A 19,230-nucleotide genomic window follows, 5' to 3' on the forward strand; every position below is an offset into this window, starting at 1 on the left:
AAGTAGCTTCACCTGGGACAGACGGTGTCCATGTAACCCTCTACTACGTCATGAAGAAATGTCAAGTTACTCTTAAACACTGGGCCATGCCTGAGGGCCACACTCCTCACAACAACTCATTTCTGGGTTGAGACCAATTGGTATTTTCAATGGTAAAGTACCAAATAAGTCTGTGGGAATGCAAAAATCAAGTCTTGTCACTCAGTTTGAAAGCATCCAAACAAGTGCTATTTTCTAAGCATTTCCCTGGTAGAGGAGAGAAAGCAGCAGGGACACCATGGCTCTGTTTAAGCCTACAAGGTCATTCAGAAAAAAAAGTCTAAAGGAGGGGGAGTGAAAGTTTACCCCAGACAAATTGGCTAACCTGGTTTATTTTATGGTTTCATGAGCACTTGGTACCAGGCTCAAAGAGATGGGAAGGCATAAGCATGCCTTTTTTGGCAGAGCTGATGCTTACTGTGGCTTAAATGGCTCACAAAACTGCAGTGTTAATCATCCATAATCACGGCTTATCTCTGTGATCAACACCAAAACATTTTTTTGCTTTATCATTGTGCAACTCAAAGATCTTAGAAATATTTTATAGCTACATAGCATTTGAAAGAATGGTCTAGGAATTAATTTGCTTAGTAGAAAACTAAAACCATGCATTTAGTAAAAGGACAGACAATGTTAAAATAACATCTCTGAGAGGTACGAAATTGCTACAATAATTATCAGCATAAGAATCACTAAGAAACTACTGTGCAAATCACTCAAGTAACCTTTTGAGGTGAATGATTTTAGCTGAAAATGCTTTATTTGTATCTTAAAATTTGCAGGATATAGAACAAGGATTAGATAAACACGCTGGACATATCAAACTGCCACAAGTACTTTTCCCTGGATGAACTACAAAAATGTGATAAAACCAGCGCAAGCAAGGGCATTTAATATATTAAACATAACTCCCTCTTGACTTAACCTCTTCTTCTCTGAATACTACATCTTATTTATGGCTCTCCAAACAGTAATCACATTTTATGTACAGAAACCAGTCTTAAATACTGTGCCCTCAATTTGGGATAGATATCGACTTCTATTAGCTGGTGACTTGAGACTTTTTTGCATATTACTTATTTTCTTTTTTAAATGTTTTTAAATTTCAAAGTATATTACATTTCAAAAGAGATGGGAGCTCAAATAATTCTATGGTTTTATTACTAAGACAATTTTTTAGCAATTAATGAAGTTTCTCTTAATTCAGCTTCTGAAAATTATAATTTTTTTTTTTCCTTTACAGAAATTAAGGTTCTGAGCTCATCTAGTTCCTTGGTAAAAATCACTGTGATTTCAATGAAGTCACCAGTATCAAGTGAAACAACGTCATAGTAAATAAATTTAATATTAGGCCTATAGGACTAATAAACTACATTTACCTTAAACGTATCTAGTGATCTGAACATATTGTACTTTGAAGTCAGACTTGCCAGACATTGTACAAGACAAATTTTAAGATATCAGCTTCAAAGAACACAAGACCATGGGGCACTGGTGACACTATACCAGAAGGAGGCAAGAAAGGACAGCCTGTTTGGTGTAAGTTACCTCCTACAGAGCTCAGTCACAGCCTACAAATGGAGAAGTTTCCAACTTCTGTGACTTCTCAACTAGAACCATCTTTTCCATTTCCTCATCCTGAAACCAAGGGCAACAAGGGCACCTCTCTCTCCCTCCCTCCCCCTTAATAAAGGTGAAGCAGTTTTTTCCCTTTTCCAATTTAAGTTATTCTGAATATATATTGCTCCACCAATTTTTCTCATACTGGGACAACTGAACACCTGGACAAGAACTGAATGCGTAGTTGCCTCTCATGCCCTCATGCACAAAAGGAAAAAAATCAGCAGATGCCGTCATAATGTCCTAGCCATACTCATGAACAAAGCCATTATGATAATTCTTAAATGCAATGGGAATAAGTCCAATCCTCCATCAAAAACAAGTACCACCTGAACACAGGAGGAAAATAAAAAAAGAACTCTTCAAAAAAACATACAATATAGTGTAGTGCAGTAAAATTATTCTTATAACAGTGTTTTAGAAGCCAGATCTCCAAATGGAATGCAGAGACCAACAAGTCATATGATAATTCTAATTTTATTTAAGTTTTGGTAAGACAGAAGCCAAAGAAGAGAAGCCTGTCCCCCAGTGTACTAGACAAAAGCAAATAAACATGACAGGTGATAAACATATGGTCATTTTTTGGGCAGTATTTTAAGAAGCAAGTTGTCAAGAAAGCATCAAGTTAGGGTCAAATTACTCTGTAGATATCTGAGATGTCCCTAAGGCCTCTGTGCTGGTGGTATCAATGCAGTAAACCAAAGAAAATTAAAGCCTTCATCTCTAAAACATACAGAGACTAGTGTAAGTATCTACGAGGATATTGCAAGGTTATACAGGGAGAAAATTAGAAGCACCAAAACCCAAACAGAACATAATCTGGTGACAGATTAATATTAAAAGACAATTTTTAAAAGCAATCTTTCTAGGAAAAAGGAGGGATAAGAAGATCCTCCATCCTTTATCAAATATGAGTAGAAACATAGGGACAAAGGATGGGGAAAAGGTTGAGGTACTTGGTGCCTTCTTTGATGCAGTCCAGTAACAAAAAACAGTTGTTCTCTGGGTACCTCTCAATTGGCAGGTACCTCTGGGTACCCTGCCCCTGAGCTAGAAGGCTGGAACAGGGAGCAGAGTAAAATCCTGTAGGAAATATTCAGTGACTTGCTGCATCACTCAGAACCACACAGCTATATGGATCCAGATGGGATCCACACAAAAGTACTGAAGGAACTGGCAGAAGTGCTCAGTGAGCCACTTTCCATCATTTATCAGCAGTCCTAATAAACCAGGGAGGTCATAGTTGATCAGAGGTGAGTAAACTGGATTCAGAAGAAGCTGGAAGGAGGGCCTGCAGAGCTACAGGACTGTCAGCCTGACTTAAGGGCTGGGGAAGGACATGGAGCAGATCACCTTGAGTGCTACCATGCAGCACATAGAGGACAACCAGGAGATCAGGCCCAGCCAGCCTGAGTTCATAAAAGCCAAGTGCTGCTTGATTGACCTGATCTCCTGTTGTGACAGTGTGACCCACTCAGTGCATGAGTGGAAGGCTGTAGTTGTTGTCCACCGCTGACTTAGAAAAGCCTCTGACACTGATCACCACAGTATTCTTCTGGAGAAACTGGCTGCTCACAGCTTGGATGGGACAGTGCTCACTGGGTAAAACCCCCAAAATTGTCCAGACAGCCAGGCCCAGGAAGTGGTGATGGAGTTACACCCAGCTGGCAGCTAGTCACCAGTGCTGTTCCCCAGGGCTCACTGCTGGGACTAGTCCTCTTTAATATCTTTATCAATGATTGGGATGAGGGGATTAAGTGCACCTCAGATGGGCAGGAATGCTGATCTGCTGGAGGGCAGGAAGGTCAAACAGAGGATCAGTGAGCCAAGGCCAATTGTATGACCTTATTGTTCTCTACAACTACCTGAAAGCACCTCGTCATGAGGTGGGGATTTGTCATTTCTTCCAGAAAAAAGTGATAGGACAACTGAAAATGGCATCCATCTATCAGAGAGGTTTAGATTGGATATTAGGAAGAACTTCTTCAGCAAAAGGGTCACCAAGCATTGGAAAAGGCTGCCCAGGAAACTGTTGGGAGTCATCATCTCAGGAGATATTTAAAGGACATGCAGATGTAGTGCTTAGGGACGTGGTTTAGTGGTAAACTTGGCAGTGCTGGATTAATGGACTGACTTTATGGTTTTAGAGGTCTTTTCCAACTTAAATAATTCCATGCATTTAGATAGGCGAGGTGGCCTAGATCAGAATCAGGCACATGATTATCCCTACGAAGCAAATGTCATGGAACTATACTTAACTTCCAGCATCATCTGAATCTAGTTTAATAACCAGAAAATAGGCTTTTGACAACAATAGTATTTCAAAATGACAGTGTAATTAAATTTAAGTCAAAGCTATGCAATGATGGACTGTATGTTTATGTGTAACCAGCAAATTATATGCTTTTAAGCATGTCAAAATTTTCAAAAGAATTAACCACTGCAGTAATTCAGTTGAGGAAACGGTAGTAGGAAAAAGACTCCCTCAGGTCATTTTTCAACCAGCTGATATGATGTGATACATACTGTTTGCCTCATACTGTGTTTCCAATTCCTACTTCCCTAAAATGTTATGCATTTTAATACCATTCAAGGACAAACTAACAGTCATGCTTCACTCACTTCTGAGAAGCAAGGGAAGGGACTGTGGGACCGGGATGAATAATGAGAGAGGAAGTCAGTTTGTCATCCTATGTTACTAGTTCAGACTCAGTTAAAGCTGATTAGACATTATCATCAGGTTTGCATGAGCAACAACAACAGACAATTAGTGCCCAGTCTACTGTGGTTCCTAACAGGTGGGAAAAGGGAAAAAACTTCAGGAACAGCCTGGATTCCATAGAGTAAAGAGAATTTCCACAGGGTAGATCTCAAAACTTGTGTGATTTCCATTTCAAGAGGAACTGATGGTATGACAGTTACCCTGTAACAAACACTTGGTGGTTTCAAGGTGGCACCTTTGGAAAGCATTCGGCTGCTGTGCTCTGCCCCCTGCCCGTGTTTGTTCATCACATACCAAGGAATTTTCATGCTGATGTCTATTACAGGAGTCTATAGGAGAGCTATCTATTAACTCCCATTTGGTGGAAAAGTGAGAAATATTCTCTCTCCTCCTTATTATTCTCTCAATTGGCAGAACATTTACTTCAATGCATAAATTTCTAAGCCATCTTTTAACAAAAGGAAAGTCTGTGCTGGTAGAATATACTTTCTTGAAAGTGAATAGAGAAAGCTTTAATAACTCAAGTTTAAATATACTAAAACTAATCAATTCATCCTGCATTCAAGTTTCCATTATACTTCTAAGAAAGCACAAAACAGGTCTGTAAAATATAATTAACGATAGACTGCTACATACAGCCTGGAAAATCAAGAGTACAGCTTTCACTTCATTTGTTTTGCAGACTCATTAGAATTTTTTTCATTTAAATGTCTTGAACTATGTAGCCAAATTTATGTGTGAAAGAAACAACAAATTAAATTAAATTAGTCCTTATTTAAGCTGCATTTGAAACCGTCTAAAACTGATGTTCTTGGTTCTACAATTTCCAAATCAGATTAAAAAATTATGTTAGTGGTTCAAGAAACAGACAAATTAATGCAGGTTTTTAAAAAACATTGTACTTCTGCGAGCTTGTATACTGAAACTTAACAGGCTGGGAAATCTAGGAAACATTCAGAGCATCTGCCTCTGTGTCCTACTCTATCCCTGCAAAATAGAGATACGAAAAGAACAGCGAACTGAATTCCCAAACTGGACAAACCTGGGCAGGTGTGCTGACTGCAGGGCATCCCTGGCAGAGGAAAGGGCTTGTGCTTACTGAGCAGGTCATCCCCAGCCTGGGCACGGTGCCATTTGGAGGCAGGTAGGTGCCAGGGTGAGAGAGCAGTGCACTGTCCCTGAGAAATCCCTGGCACTGTCCTGCCTCTCCTGGCACGCCTCCTTACAGAGCCTGGTCAGCAGTCAGCGACTCACAGGGGCTCACAGACAACCACTCTCTCACGTTGCTGCCTGTCCCACTAATTGCTTCCCATAGGCGTCTCTCCTCAGATTGCCAAGAAAAAGCAGTAAGGGAACAACATCTGCACTAACACAAGCACTGGCACTGGGCGTAACTGCAGTTCTTCTACAAGAGGTAAAGCAGAAAGGAAATTTTATTTTCCTCCTCATATAAACATGGGCTGCAAGTATAGATCAGTGGCATACACACTGTCAATGGTAGCAAGAAGCATCAGTGTGAATGCTGTGGCAAGAATTAGAGGATAATAATGGGAAGTTCTACAACACTTAAGTGTTTTCAAATTACAGTCAGAGGTGCATGTGCTGCCACTAATGCCAACTGATTTTCCAAGTCCTATGATAGTGATCAAGAAATAATCACAGAGCAGCCGAGGGTCTTTCCTGAAAGAATGTCCTACTTAAGGATGAAAATGCTCCAGAGTAATTATGGTTACAACTATAAGGAAAAAAAGTTCAAAATACGTTTTCTAACAGTACCATTGAGAAGAGGCTGTCCTCCATGTACACTCCTTGACACTACTGCACTGTGAACATCTTCAGGAAATCCAGTCTTGCATGACAAATCTTCACAGGTTGCTTTTATCGGTGCCTGAAACACAAGACAAAATCTGTGTAATACTTGCAACCCACATTCACCAGAGAAACATTCCAGTTGGCACATACTACACTTCTCTGCTGTCTTGTACAAGCAGAATCTTTGTTTCTGAATGACTACAATTAGGGCCGTGAGGGCAAAGGGTTAATCTTTCTGATAACTGGAATGGAAGGAACAAATCCCACTTGTCTGGTAAGATCTAAATAATACACCATCTTGATTCTTCTGACAACTGAACATTTCCACTAAACCAGACATTTAGACTGAAGGGGAATCATAAAGGGAACAAAAACATTCCTTCCTCTGGAAATAAATGTTGCACAAAACACATCTCAACTTTTTCACAGCCAGACTGCTTGAAAGGGATTACTTCAACCACTGGTGTAAAATGGTTTATTTAGAGTATTTCTATGTGAGGCTGCACCAGAACAAGTAAACTAAGACAAAATGCTAAATTTGCAGTAACTTAACAGAATTTATATTTGTGTTAAAGTTCAAACAGATACCATATAAAGCCAAATGTTTCCAATCCAATCTCCTATTTCAAAGGGACATTAAGTTAAAAGGAGAGCAGCTCATTAAATTTGCACAATGGAAGAGCTGAGCCACTGAAACTGTTTGTTCTCTCACTTATTAAAAAAGTTTACCCTCAAATCATTCTTAAAAGAGTTTCATAAATGCCATTCCATTCAGAAATGTAATAAAGCATTTGGAAACTTGTTTGTTCTGTAGTCTTCCATATTCAGAAGATACTTTTGGTAGCAAAGCTATTTTCCAGGACAGCTTGTTGCCTATTTGGACCAAAAAAAACAAAACCAAACCAAACATTTTCTGTGACAAAGGACTAAGATTTCTTTTTATTGGATTGGTTTTGTCTCACTTTAGTACTGCACAAGATAATGGCCCACCTTACATGTGACTACATGACCATACATTGGCAAACCCCTTTCACACTGTAAACAGCAGAGGTCAGGTCCCATTGCAGCCTGGGCTGAGATACAGCCAAGAAATTGTGACAGGCCTTGCACAATCTCAAATAGCCTCTCACAATCTCTACGTGCCAAACAAAGGTCTATCCACCTGCATGCCCAGATGTGGTATATGGTCCTGAAAGCACATGCAACTGTGTGATTATATCATACTTAAATCTGATCAAGACTTAAATTAGATTTTCCTGTTTGCTTTCCAGATGGGTTTCCATCAAGCACACCTACTCAAGGCCACGTAAGCATCTCTGCATCTTGCAAAGGAAGCCCTACAGGAAAAAATTTAAAAGGGAGGGAGAAAGAGGAGATGATAGTGTTACACCCATTCACCCTAGTAACCCCAGGGAAAAAGAGCATTAAAGCAGACGTGGGACAGGAGGACTTCAAATGACAGGGGTTTCCTCAGGCAAAAGGGATGAGGTGGAAGTGCATTGACACACATGGCCAAACTCAGCATGTCAACCCCTGCTGGAACAGTTTTATCACCAATACAAGGAGGCATTTGTAACCCATTGCATTGCATGTACACCAACAGCATCCTAACTGTTTAGCTCAACAATGGCACTGGCAAAACCAAAAAAACTTAAAATTTACTAACTCACAAGTTAATGCACTATCCAAGTATGCACTCAGTAAGAGAACTTGTAATTATCAAGCTTCAGATTAACTTAAATTGTTGTGACTTAAAATCTACATGGGTATCTCATGTGTGTACAATTGCTTATGTAGTTTAATATGTTTATATGGAGACCCTAAAGACAAAGCAAATAAAGCAAAAGTTTAGCTACCACAGAACCATGTTCCCTACAAAACTGGAAGCTATGTGCCAACAGTCTATTTACATATTGAGTTTTTAAGATAAAAAAGATGGCAAATCAAAAATAAATAGAATTTCAACCAGCCACTTCCCTCAGCCTTAGAACTCAAATCACAGGGTTGATAAGGTTTCCATAATTTGAAAGAAAAATAGTAAGACTCATTTTAACTACTGCACAAAAGATGACTTCAAAGCAATGTGGTGGAAGAGGAAATAAAAGTCTTCCATGTTTGAAACAAAAAGGTACTGGCTGGGCAGCTGAGGAGATAGCTGGATTTTTAACAAGACTGCACCGATATGTTTGGGAATCTTTCAGCCTTTCCAGTAATGTATATGTACTAAACAGCTCTTATAAACTGAAACAATGCCCACTGAAACAAAGGCTGGGGAACATGAATAGAGAGCTTTCTTTATTCTTTTATTTGAAGCCATCAATTTTATCCAGAAACAAAAGACTGTACTCTGCTCTCCAAAAACAGGCCTTTGTAAAGATTGTTTCAGAAGAAAAACACAAGGGAAGGGAGAATTCAAATTTTCAGCAATTCTTAATCGCCCTGTGTTAAGCATTCTGAATTAAGTAGAAGTTGCAACTACAGACACACTGGGTCACATCAAGTTCAGCCTAAGAGTACTGCAAGACAAACCATTTTAACTCTAAGGAAAGAAGGATGCTGAAATATTTTTATCCCCTTATCTGGGGCAAAAGGCAAAAGCTAGTGAAGATTATGGGACACATTATTATAATTTACCGGATTTTGTGTGATTAGTACAATTCCCAAGACACATTCAAATTTAAGTTAATATTACTTGTACATTTATCTGCAGAAGGACACTACTTTTAAAAAAAACATCTTTTTAAGACAGAAAGCAATTACCTTAGCTTGTACTCACATAAAACCTGCTCAGTGGAGTCACAAAGCTTTAAACAAGCTCAGCACTTGGAAAATTCTCCTCTCAGGTGTTAACAGACTTTGCGACAGCAAAGTAAAATTACTTCTAAAAAACTATTCCGCTTTCTTCCTCCTTTATGACTTGTTTAGCCATTTTTAACTGCTAAATGAGTGATAAGCATTACCATCTCCAGATGCTAGAGAGATAGTCACACATGGTACCAGATCATGCATATAAACTCAGTACTGTAGATCTCAGACAAAAATGCAACAAGAAAATGGCATTTATGAAGCAACATGATGTAAATTAGAAGTCTTCTGTCAAAACTGTTATTCAATCAATTAAAAGAATTCACCATTTTGATACAGTTAGGCAGTTAAGCCTGCAGTTTTGACATCCTGCTCCTCGGTTAGTTTCATCTCTAGATATAAAATCTGTGCTTTCATTCCAAAGCTGTATTCCAGATCAATTTAAAAAGAAACCAAAACAAACAAACAAAAAAACCAATAAAAAACCCCAAAATCAAGAATACCACTAACATCCTGTTTACAATCTCAACTGTATAAATCTAAGGGATTTGCATTTACATCTTTTTCTAAATACCACCAGTAAGTCTTCCAACAACACAGGCCTCAAAGTTTTGAAAAGTTTCTAACTGAAACAAGATTCAAGCCAGACAGAATTTCTTCTCTAGTACTGACAGCTCTGGACTCATAACCAATTCCCATTGTTTTTATAAGTAGACACATTTAAAATTCAAAATATCTGGAAATATCCATTTAAAGAAACATGTATTTTCAAATGTAATCTCACCATCTCCTCTGCATATGCCATACAGCACTGGAGTTCAGTACTAGCTATCAACCTGAAATATCCAAGTCTCTTCTACTTTGCATCTACTTCTTTGCATCTACATGTACTCCTACACAAGATTTCTTAACAGTAATTGTACCAAAATGCAAGGCAAGTTGTTTTTGAAACACTGCTTTATTTTATAATAACTGAAACCTAGTTCCATAGGAAAAGAAGCCTAAGTAGTAAAATGAGAAACCAAGCTGGGTATGTATCAAAGAAAATATCATATTACACAGTATAAATGAACACAGTACAGTTACCAATTGCCAAGTCTAGCCAATTGACAGGACATTATTGTGTGAAGTTCAAATCCATGTCTGACATAATCATATGTATGAGGAAGCAAGAACAGGGTATTTGAGCTCTTCCTCCTTAATAACCAACATTTGTTTACAACTACCACAGAAATATTCAACTTAAGCAAATACCACAGAAACATTTGTGACTGTGTTTAAAGACTGGGTGTTTCTTCATTAATTTAAAACCAGGATGATACCCAATATTCATTTGCAACTTAGGTTCTAGAGAACTCCAGAAACTGTCAAGATTGTTCTGTCCATTTTTTTGTGTACAGACATTATCTAACACAATGGGATATGCTGTATAAGGTGGTATTATTCAGTAACGAGTTTCTACTTACTGTCATAAAGCATAATAGATAGAAATATCTCCAAAAAGCTTTAGAGACTAGAATTCAAAATGTTCAGCAACTCTCTTAAATCCCCAACTTGCTGCAAACAAAGCTGCCAACAGTTTATGCTCTCACAGTACTCAGTACTTCAGCAAAAGTAGTCAAGTACAATTTGTTTTCAACCATAGAATGCAACTAGAGAAAAAGAAAAGTGCCTTTCATTCAAATTGTTCTGGAAGCCAAAAGCTTCCAAGGGGGGTGCCAGGCCACATCCTCCCAGAGGTCATTCAGTTACAGCAGAAAGGGCTTCACTTCTAATTGTGAACCACAAGATTTTAGATCAGAAAATCCAATTTCTTAAACCAACACTTACAGATCTCAACCACCTTCCCCAGGTAAGAGAATCTACAACTTTTATGCTACTATCCAGTTAAGAGTAACTTGCCTTAAACCATCAAAGGTTCTTACAATCATAAAACCTTGAGTTGGAAGGATCCATGTAAGTTACCTATTTCCACCCTTCCTGCCCATGGGCAGGGACACCTTCCACTAAACCAGTGGGACTTGCTGAAAGCCCCATCCAACCTGGCCTTGAACACTTCCAAGGATGGGACATCTACAGCTTCTCTGGGCAACTGGTTCCACTGCCTTACCACCCTCCCAGTGAAGACAAACTAATCTCAACCTACTGTTTTTCAGTTTGTAGCCATTCCTACTTATCCTATCTCCACATGCCCATGTGAAAACTCCCTGTCTCTGGTCATGTCCAGCCTCTCGTCCACCAGCACTGCCAAGCTCTGCTCTGCATCTGTTCATCCCCCAGTTTTACAAACCACGTTCAGACCCTACTCTGTTAAGCCCCAATGAGACAATGTTCATTTTCTCTACTAAAAATTGAGACACTTATTAGGATACCCCATATAGCTCAAACCCATGATCCAAGTTTGGACATTCCCCCTTCCTCAACTAGGAGAACATTGCAGTGACTGCATCTTCCAAAACACATGGTGCTTCAGGTGAACCACAGCTCAGAGAAGGATCTCTTAAAATTTCTGTATGTCTTAGTTTTAATAATAATTTTTAAAAAAATGGATCCTGTATTTGACCACACATTCTAATTTCTCTACAAGAAATTACATCTCTCTGATTTGGTAATAGACATTGTATTGCTCACACTGAACATCTCAGCCTGCTGCTCAAGTGCTGCTACCCCATACAGGAGGATGCTGCATTTTTCTGACCTTTGGGGGATGCTTTGCAAGGCCTCTTTGGGGGATCACAAAATTTTAACTATGTCTTCAGCTGCTGGGTGATAATTATATGCTAATTATAAGGAAGGGGAGAGTCCCTAGAGGAGTCTGTTGGTAAAAATGTGTTTTTCAAATATGTCAAGGAGTGCCTAGAGAAGAGGATAAATGCACTTTTTGGAAACATGGTATTTAATTAAATATATGAATACTGACTAAAACCAAATACTTTAAGTGAAATGCTGAAAAGATTTGGCAGCAAATCGTCTTCCATCTTGGAAGCTGCTGATACTGTATCTGTTTTCCTAAGTAATTTAAAAATAGAAAGCCTAATTTCCCTTCTTTATTCAGACAGAGCTCCCATGATCTTTCAGCAAGAAGTGCAGGATCAAATCAAATGATGAATCATGCACACTTGGATAATATACCTCTCAAGGTGAACAGCAACATGGTCCAACACCCAGGTGATAAAGGTCCCTCTCAGTTCACTCACGAACTACAAATGCACTTGAGGAAAATACAGATCTTCCTTAAACTCATCCTGCAATAATGTATGTTTCCTCTCAGGATTCGCCTCATTGTATGCCACTGTTGGCCAAAGAGCAAGTCTCAGTCAGTGGCAGGTGAGAAGTGCTTTACCACTGCTCCTGCAAAGGATGTAAAGTATTCTTTTTACCTTCATTACTCTCCACCCCAAGTGAGGGCAATGCTCTCAGGCACATGGTGAAACTCTTGGGGATGGTGCTGTGCATGGCCAAGAGCTGGACTTGATAATCCTTGTCAAATCACCAGCTTATTCTGTGATCTGTCCCACTGAACCTTATGCACAACTGATGCTACTGGGTTAATAGAAGCACACAGGCTACCCCAGGCTACTCCATAAGGACACTATAGGTTCCTCCTACCCTTTTTAACAAGAATTTAAAACAAAAATTCCAGGGAACATTAGAGATTGCACAGTGTTTGGGAACAGACTTGTGCTTTGTGTGTGTATATTGAAATAAGTTACGCTCTCATCCTAATGGGAATGCTGGTAACTACTGAAATTATTGCAATCTTTCTGAACTCTTTTGTTACCCTAAAAAAGCACTTACAAAACCAGTGAGAAACAGAAAGAGAGTTTAACTGGTAAATGATTTTGTTAAGCAGGAAAAGCCATTCAAAAATTCCTCTTCCTTACCACATGACAAGTCCCTTACACAATACTGTCTGTATTGAGTAAAAATAACTTTACTCACAGCTTCCTCAAGATATTTTTAAATATAAACATGCAATTCTGTCTCAGCTAAACTGCCTCATGTGTTAGTGCTCACTTATTAAAAGAAGTAATAAATTTCATTATTGATATAAAAGCATCAATGAAACCAAGTAAGATAGAACATGACAGGGTTCTTCCAATGATGTTTCTGGGAGGTCCTTCAACTTCTAGAAACAGAAAGGAAAATAATAAGAAGTTTTTGAATTACACACTCTTAACTAGATGTAGTTCAGAAATATGATTACTTTGGGCAACATTTTAAAAGCTGGTATCAAAACTATACATTAAGCTTTCCAGCACACTGAGCTGCATGCCTAGGTAGCAGCACCACTCAGGAAGAGAGAGAGCAGTAGAAGGCTCTCTATTTACTAATTTATTAAAAATACATTTATTAAAAATACATAGATCAACAACATAAGAACACATGCCTTCTGGTACATGAGCTTGCTACAGTATCTTCCCAGATAATTTTGTATATTAAAAAAATTCTGCTTATCTCCTGTTCTGTCAACCAATGACTTAAATTCCAAAAACACATTGAATTACATAACCTTATCTGTCTGTAACAGATGTAAAAAGGAGTTTTTTAAGAGGAATTCTAACAAAACATATTAGACAATATATTCAGATTAATATTCAAGGGAAATTCATCTCTGCAATTATCTGAATTTTGAGGACGTGTCAGTGGTACCACTGTTACCTAGACCAGACAGACAAGGATTGGAGAGCTCTCTGCTGCAATACCCTGCCACATTTAACTTTTCCAATGAAGTCTTTGAAGACAAAACAAAACCAGAACACGAAGATCTACATCAAAAAAGCCTGAGATACTCTACATAACTACTCTGGTCAGGAGCTTATGAATGTGTTACAAAATGCATTCAATTCACTACATTCAGTGTACTTTGAAAGGAGTTAATGGTGTTGGTGTCTGTTAATGGAGTCATTTATCAGAGACACTGTAAAACTCATCTTATAAAAATAAGATTAAAAAAAAAAAAATTAAGACACAGGTATATTGTGAGACACAGAAGATTTACCCACAATAGATGATCTTGCTTGTTTCTACATAAAACTACGTTAATATTCCTTACCCCAGTTCTGCCAGAGACTACTGCTGCTGGGGGTAATTACTAGAGGGGTAGAGCTGGCAAGAAACGCCATTGCTGTATTCTCAGCTGAGGCAGCTTAACAGGAGTGTCATTTAGGGTAGTAGCTTTATCACCTGGATACATTCACTAAGACCTGGAATAAGACCAAAATTGCCTGCAGAGGGTAATAACTTACATCCTCTATCATCATAATTCAAATTCAAACCAGTCACCTAAGCTCAAAAGGCTCCAAAAACTGCTTTATTGTTTACTTGCTTTTGATTTAGAAAAGACAACATCCACGTAGTGATTCAATCAGCTTACATTTAAAGAAATATATTCCCTTTTTGAACACTTTATTTCTAATTTTTGTTCCAGTTTATTTCTAGTAATAGGTTCATTCTTGTAAACTCATACTGGCTTTCCCATTCCTTCATTGGACTGAATTGTTGATTTAGCCAGAAAAACAAGACTCACTCCTTTCATCCTATCTTCTGTTAGGATTTTTTTCATGTAATACTCCCAGACTCATACGCTAACCAGCAAAATAGAGTGCAGTTTTTTCATACCCTTCTTTCTTGTGCAGGTTACACACTGCCAAAACTCTTAAGCCATATTTCCTGTACATAAACAACATCCACAGATCTGCCCTTAAAAATCTGGCTCCAGTTACAATCTTTCAAGTTATTCCATAACGACAGCTTGTCTACACCACTAATAAATAACAAGCAGATTAACAACTCTAGAAAATAAAGGTAGATAGATGCTGTGCTGCAGAGAGGAAAAACTGAGCAAAAAGGTTCAACATTTCAGAAGAACTCGATACAAACAACTTCCTACAAACCAAAAGTAGTAGGTGTGACAATAGGGGAAAAAAGTTAGCAGTGCACCTAGCTCATGAAGGCTCTTGCAGTATGCATGATGGAAGAAGGGGGGAGGAAAAAAGAGCTCTTAAAATGAAAGTGTTGTACAGACACAGGTCTATAAATCTGATTTCATACTCAAATTCCAATTTTGTTACACACTATTAAAAATCAACCCTAACCTGATTTAATGGATACCCAAACAAGGGGGAAATTGGATTCCCCAACCATAACGTGCCAGTGACACTGTGATAAATAAAAGCAACACGGCTAGTTCCTGTCCTTAATTCATAGCCTGTGCTTCAATTTCAAACCTGCCTTGGGTAAGGAGAAAAAAAAAAAATAAGATGAATAAAAGCTTACTGCAGATTTTGTGCTTTAAAGATTTATTGAGATAGGAAGACTAAACAGAACTGAAAGCACATACAGTAAACAGCACATACGGACTTGGAAAAAAAAAAAAAAACACACAATAAAACAACCCAACACAACAACAGCCGGTAAGTGGCACACACAAGTTTCTGAACAGGGTGTCTGATATCACATGCAGCCGCTCATGCTCAGCCGGACACTCCCGTGTCACGCCAGCCACCCTGCCGCGCGTCCTGCTAGGACTCAAGGGAAAATCCCCGGCTGCCGTGGAGCAGCGTTTCAGCACCTCGCTCGCCCGGTGCAAGTCATCAGCCCCCGAGAGCGGCGCAGAAACTGCGTGAAGGACTCAACCGGCGGGGGACCCCGCGAGGGGACAGGAGCGTCACAGAGACGAAGAAGCGGAGAGCAGACGGGAGGCCGGGCAGGCTCCTCCCGCCCCGGCGCGGCGGAGGCAGCGGGACCGCACCATGGACAGTGGCTGCGCCTGCCGCCCCCCCTGCCCTGCGCCAGCCGCTGCGGGCGCGGCGGGAGCCCTGCCCGCCCCGGCCCCGCCGCCGGCCTCGCCTCAACCCGCTCCCCGGCCCGACAGAAATGCCCCAATCGTAAATACCATTAAGAGGCGATGATCTGCGCCATCTGTCCCTCGGACTTACCGCCCTCTCCACCCCCGGCGCCGCGCCGGATGCGAGCTGAGCGAGCACAAAACGAACGGGGAACCCACCGGCTGCCCCGGCTCCGCTCCCGCTCCGCACACTCCTCGCCGCCGGAGGGGAGCCCAACCATCACCACACGGGCACTGCCCCTGCTGCCCCAACAGGATCCATTTTGTCGTTTCCCCGTATCCTCCCGGTCACTCCCATCTTGCCCCAGACCTCTACTTTCTGCACCCAAAGAGAGCACAATGCAGCTAGCGGTGCCTGGCGCTGCCCCACGACCACCTGCCCGGGACCCCGAGAGCCACCCGCCCGGAGCGCCCCGGCAAGGCCGCCGGGGGGAGGCAGCAGCAGGACTTTCGTAATAATAAATTAAACACTTCGGGGCCTGAGCCCGTCCCAGTGGAAATTCCCGTTAGCGGCAGGGGGTGGGGAAGCCCAGCGCCCAGGCGGAGGCTGATTAAATTCTTCCCGGGGAAAGGATTAGCGGGCGAGGGAGCCGCGGGGGCTGCTCTCTGCACCGCAGCCCACTCTTCATCACGCGGGACGGAGGGGGGAATGTTCGCTCCGTCCCCCACTCCGGTAGTTTGTCCCCCGCGCCGGCAGCGGGGCCGAGTTCCCGCGCTCCTGCCAGCGCGCGGGTACCGGCCAGCTCCTCACCACGTCCCGCGGCACCTGCTCTCTGGGGAATGAGGGGGAATCTGTGCCCCCATCACCTCTCGCGTCTCGGGACCACGCTCTCCTTCCCAGCCGACCCCGGGCATGAGCTCCCCCCCTCTCTCCCGCTCCCTGCGGCGCGGAGCCCGGTGGCGGGGCTGCCCCGAGCAGGTGGCTCCGCACGAGCGGCCACGAGCCACCCCGGGGCATCCCGGCGGCGGGGCCGCTTTCCCCTCTCCCCTCTCCGAGACCCCCACCACGAAGCGCAGCCAGCCTGCCTGCTCTCCCCCCCCCCCACCCCCCCTTCTCCCCCCGGCTCCCCCGCCTTCCCTGGGCATCGCCGCCCGCAGGGGAACAAAGAGCCGCAGCCCGGCCCGCTCCCCGCCGGCGGTGCTTACCTGCTGTAGGGCCGCCAGCAGCATCAGCGCCAGAGGCGGCAGGATCCGCGGCGGCGCTCCCGCTACCCGGCACATGGAGGCGAGGAGGGGAGGCGGCAGGGCGGCCCCCAGCAGTTCCGGAGCGCGGCTGAAGCCCGCGGAGCGGGGCGAGGGGAGCGGCGGGGAGGGTCGGGCAGCGGCAGCTGCCGGGAGCTGCGGTCGGCGTCTGCCCCCGCCTGCCGGAGCCGGCTGCCGCTCTAGCTCATGGGCAGCGATGCAGCAGAGGGAGAGAGAGCGGGGGGCGGAGGATGGGTGAAACTCAGCTCTGGGTCAGCCTGCTTGTCTCTCGACCGAGCCCCCTCCGCGGTGCAGAGGGTGGGCAGGGAAGAGGAGGAGGAGGATGGGCGAACAAAAGGCTGGGAGATAAGAAAGAAGTAGTCGCTGCTGCTGCTGCGAGGCCGGTGCGGCGGCGGCTCCCTTCGGCTGGCAGCCTTCCCCACGCCTGGATCGTGCCCGCCTCGCTCCTCCCGCCGGTGCCCCCCAGCGAGCTCGGGCAGGCGGCTCCTCTCAGCGCCTCAACCCAGGCACGCCAGCACCGCCGCTTCGCCGGCCCCAGCCCTGCTGCATGCTCGCCCCGCACTTTCTCTCTCCCTCTTTCTTCTCCTCCCTCCACTCCTCCCCCTGCAGGCAAAGCCCTCCGCCGAAGCACAATGATAACAATACCCCAGCAGCCTCTGCCTGCCGTGCGCCTGTCTACGCGCTCGCCCGGTGCCTGCCTGCCTGTCTGCTGCTGCTGTAGCTCCCTCTCCGCCTCCCGTCGCTCCCTGCCGGCCGCACGGCCAATGGGAACGGCACGGCTCAGCGAGCGCCGGGGAAATTCGCCGCTGTGCCTGCGAATAGTGCTGCCCCTCCTCGGTTCCCGGAGAGCGGGCGCTGGGGGCAGCGGGGCAGGCGCCGGCGCTCGTTGACCCTGCAACGCCAACAGCTGAAGAGCGGTGGAACGAAATAAATTCCAACCCGCACACTTGGTGTACTGCAATGGTTTGGGGGGGCGAGAACTTTCTGGGGAAGTAAGGACCCGTCCCCGCCGTGCTCGGTGGGGCACAGTCGGTGCAGCGAGAAGCTGCGGGGGCGCCGCTGGTGCCCAGCCCGGGGGTCGTGGGACGGCCCTGCCTGCCGCCCGGTGATGGTGGCTTGGCAAGTTCCGCTCAGCTTAGCTTTCCTCCTTTTTTTTTTTTTTTTTTTCCCTATTTTTTTTTCCCTTTAACCACCTTCCGTCCCCCCTCGTTCCTTACTTTTTTTTTTTTTTTTTTTTTTTTCCTAAACTACCTGCTAAATTTTATTAGCAAATTGTTTTCAAAAGCTTGGCTGGGTCCGCAGTCCGTGGGTCCTAAAATGTCAGCGTGCGGAACGGAGCTGCTAAGCGAACAGTTAGAGAAGCCAGGACCAAGTGCTGGGTCACTTGCCGAGCTGGCGCGGATTTTCGCACGCCCACCGGCGGCAAAGTTGTTTGGTGTCTCTGCATCAGAGGTTTCATCCTGGGACATAGTAAAGGGAGGATTCGTAGGTATTGATCGCTGAGCAATCTCATGAAGCGTTCATTCAAAATGGTGCATTATTTATTTTAAAGCATCTTTACACACGAACTTGCAAGAAAAATACTCTTCCCAACATCCCCCCCAATCCTTTAGAAAATAATGCAAACCGTCACGTACAAGGTTTTGAAAGGAAACAGTGGATTTGCCTTTGTATTTTTTTTTTTTTTTGTCGGGGAAAGGCGGGGTAAGTACGTGCTTTTACGATGCTGATTTCATTAGCCTGGGAATTGAAAATAGCAGTCACTCGTGAGCTGCGCTGCAGCTGCGCACCCAAGCAGGGGAGACGGCGAGAAGGAGCCGCGGGGGGATGCGCGCCCGCCGCAGCCGCGCCGCCCGCCGCCTCCGCGGGGCACCGCACAGCCCGGGCACCGGCCGAGCCGGGCGCCACCTGCGAGGCTTCGGCACCGAGCGAGACTCAGCCGAGCAGAGGCGGCCTCATCCAGCAAAACAGCCGCCCCCCCGCCGCCGCATCCCTCCCTTCCCGCTCCCTCTTTAAAGTTGTAGCCCGTGCAATTGTGCCGATCCCAAGAGTTGTGAAGAACAATGAGAGGAGGAAACTACGGCTGGTCATGAGTTTCTGGATTAAAATTTAGCCAAAGCCTGAGGGAAAGTAAGCAAGAAAGGCACAGCTGATGTTTATATCCTGTAACAAGGACGAA

The 19,230-nt window shown here is 43.6% G+C and overlaps 1 protein-coding gene across 2 annotated transcripts in view; it reads right to left on the reverse strand.

The window, feature by feature from the left end:
- Positions 1-17,639, reverse strand: part of CDH2 (cadherin 2) — a 114,144-nt gene extending 96,505 nt beyond the window's left edge. The window contains exons 1-2 of one of the 2 annotated variants that reach the window (XM_021525736.4): positions 16,995-17,639; positions 6,158-6,269 (exon numbers count right to left, since the gene is read on the reverse strand). In XM_021525736.4, coding sequence (XP_021381411.1) covers positions 6,158-6,269; positions 16,995-17,069 — 187 coding nt within the window. In that variant the 5' untranslated portion in view covers positions 17,070-17,639. Of the gene's footprint in view, positions 1-6,157; positions 6,270-15,939; positions 16,261-16,994 lie in introns of those variants that run through there. The other variant, XM_085572044.1, reaches the window with a different exon arrangement.
- Positions 17,640-19,230: the final 1,591 nt, after the last annotated feature.

This window comes from Lonchura striata, chromosome 2 (assembly GCF_050655825.1).
Source record: "Lonchura striata isolate lonStrDom1 chromosome 2, ASM5065582v1, whole genome shotgun sequence".
Classification (NCBI taxonomy): Eukaryota; Metazoa; Chordata; class Aves; order Passeriformes; family Estrildidae; genus Lonchura; species Lonchura striata.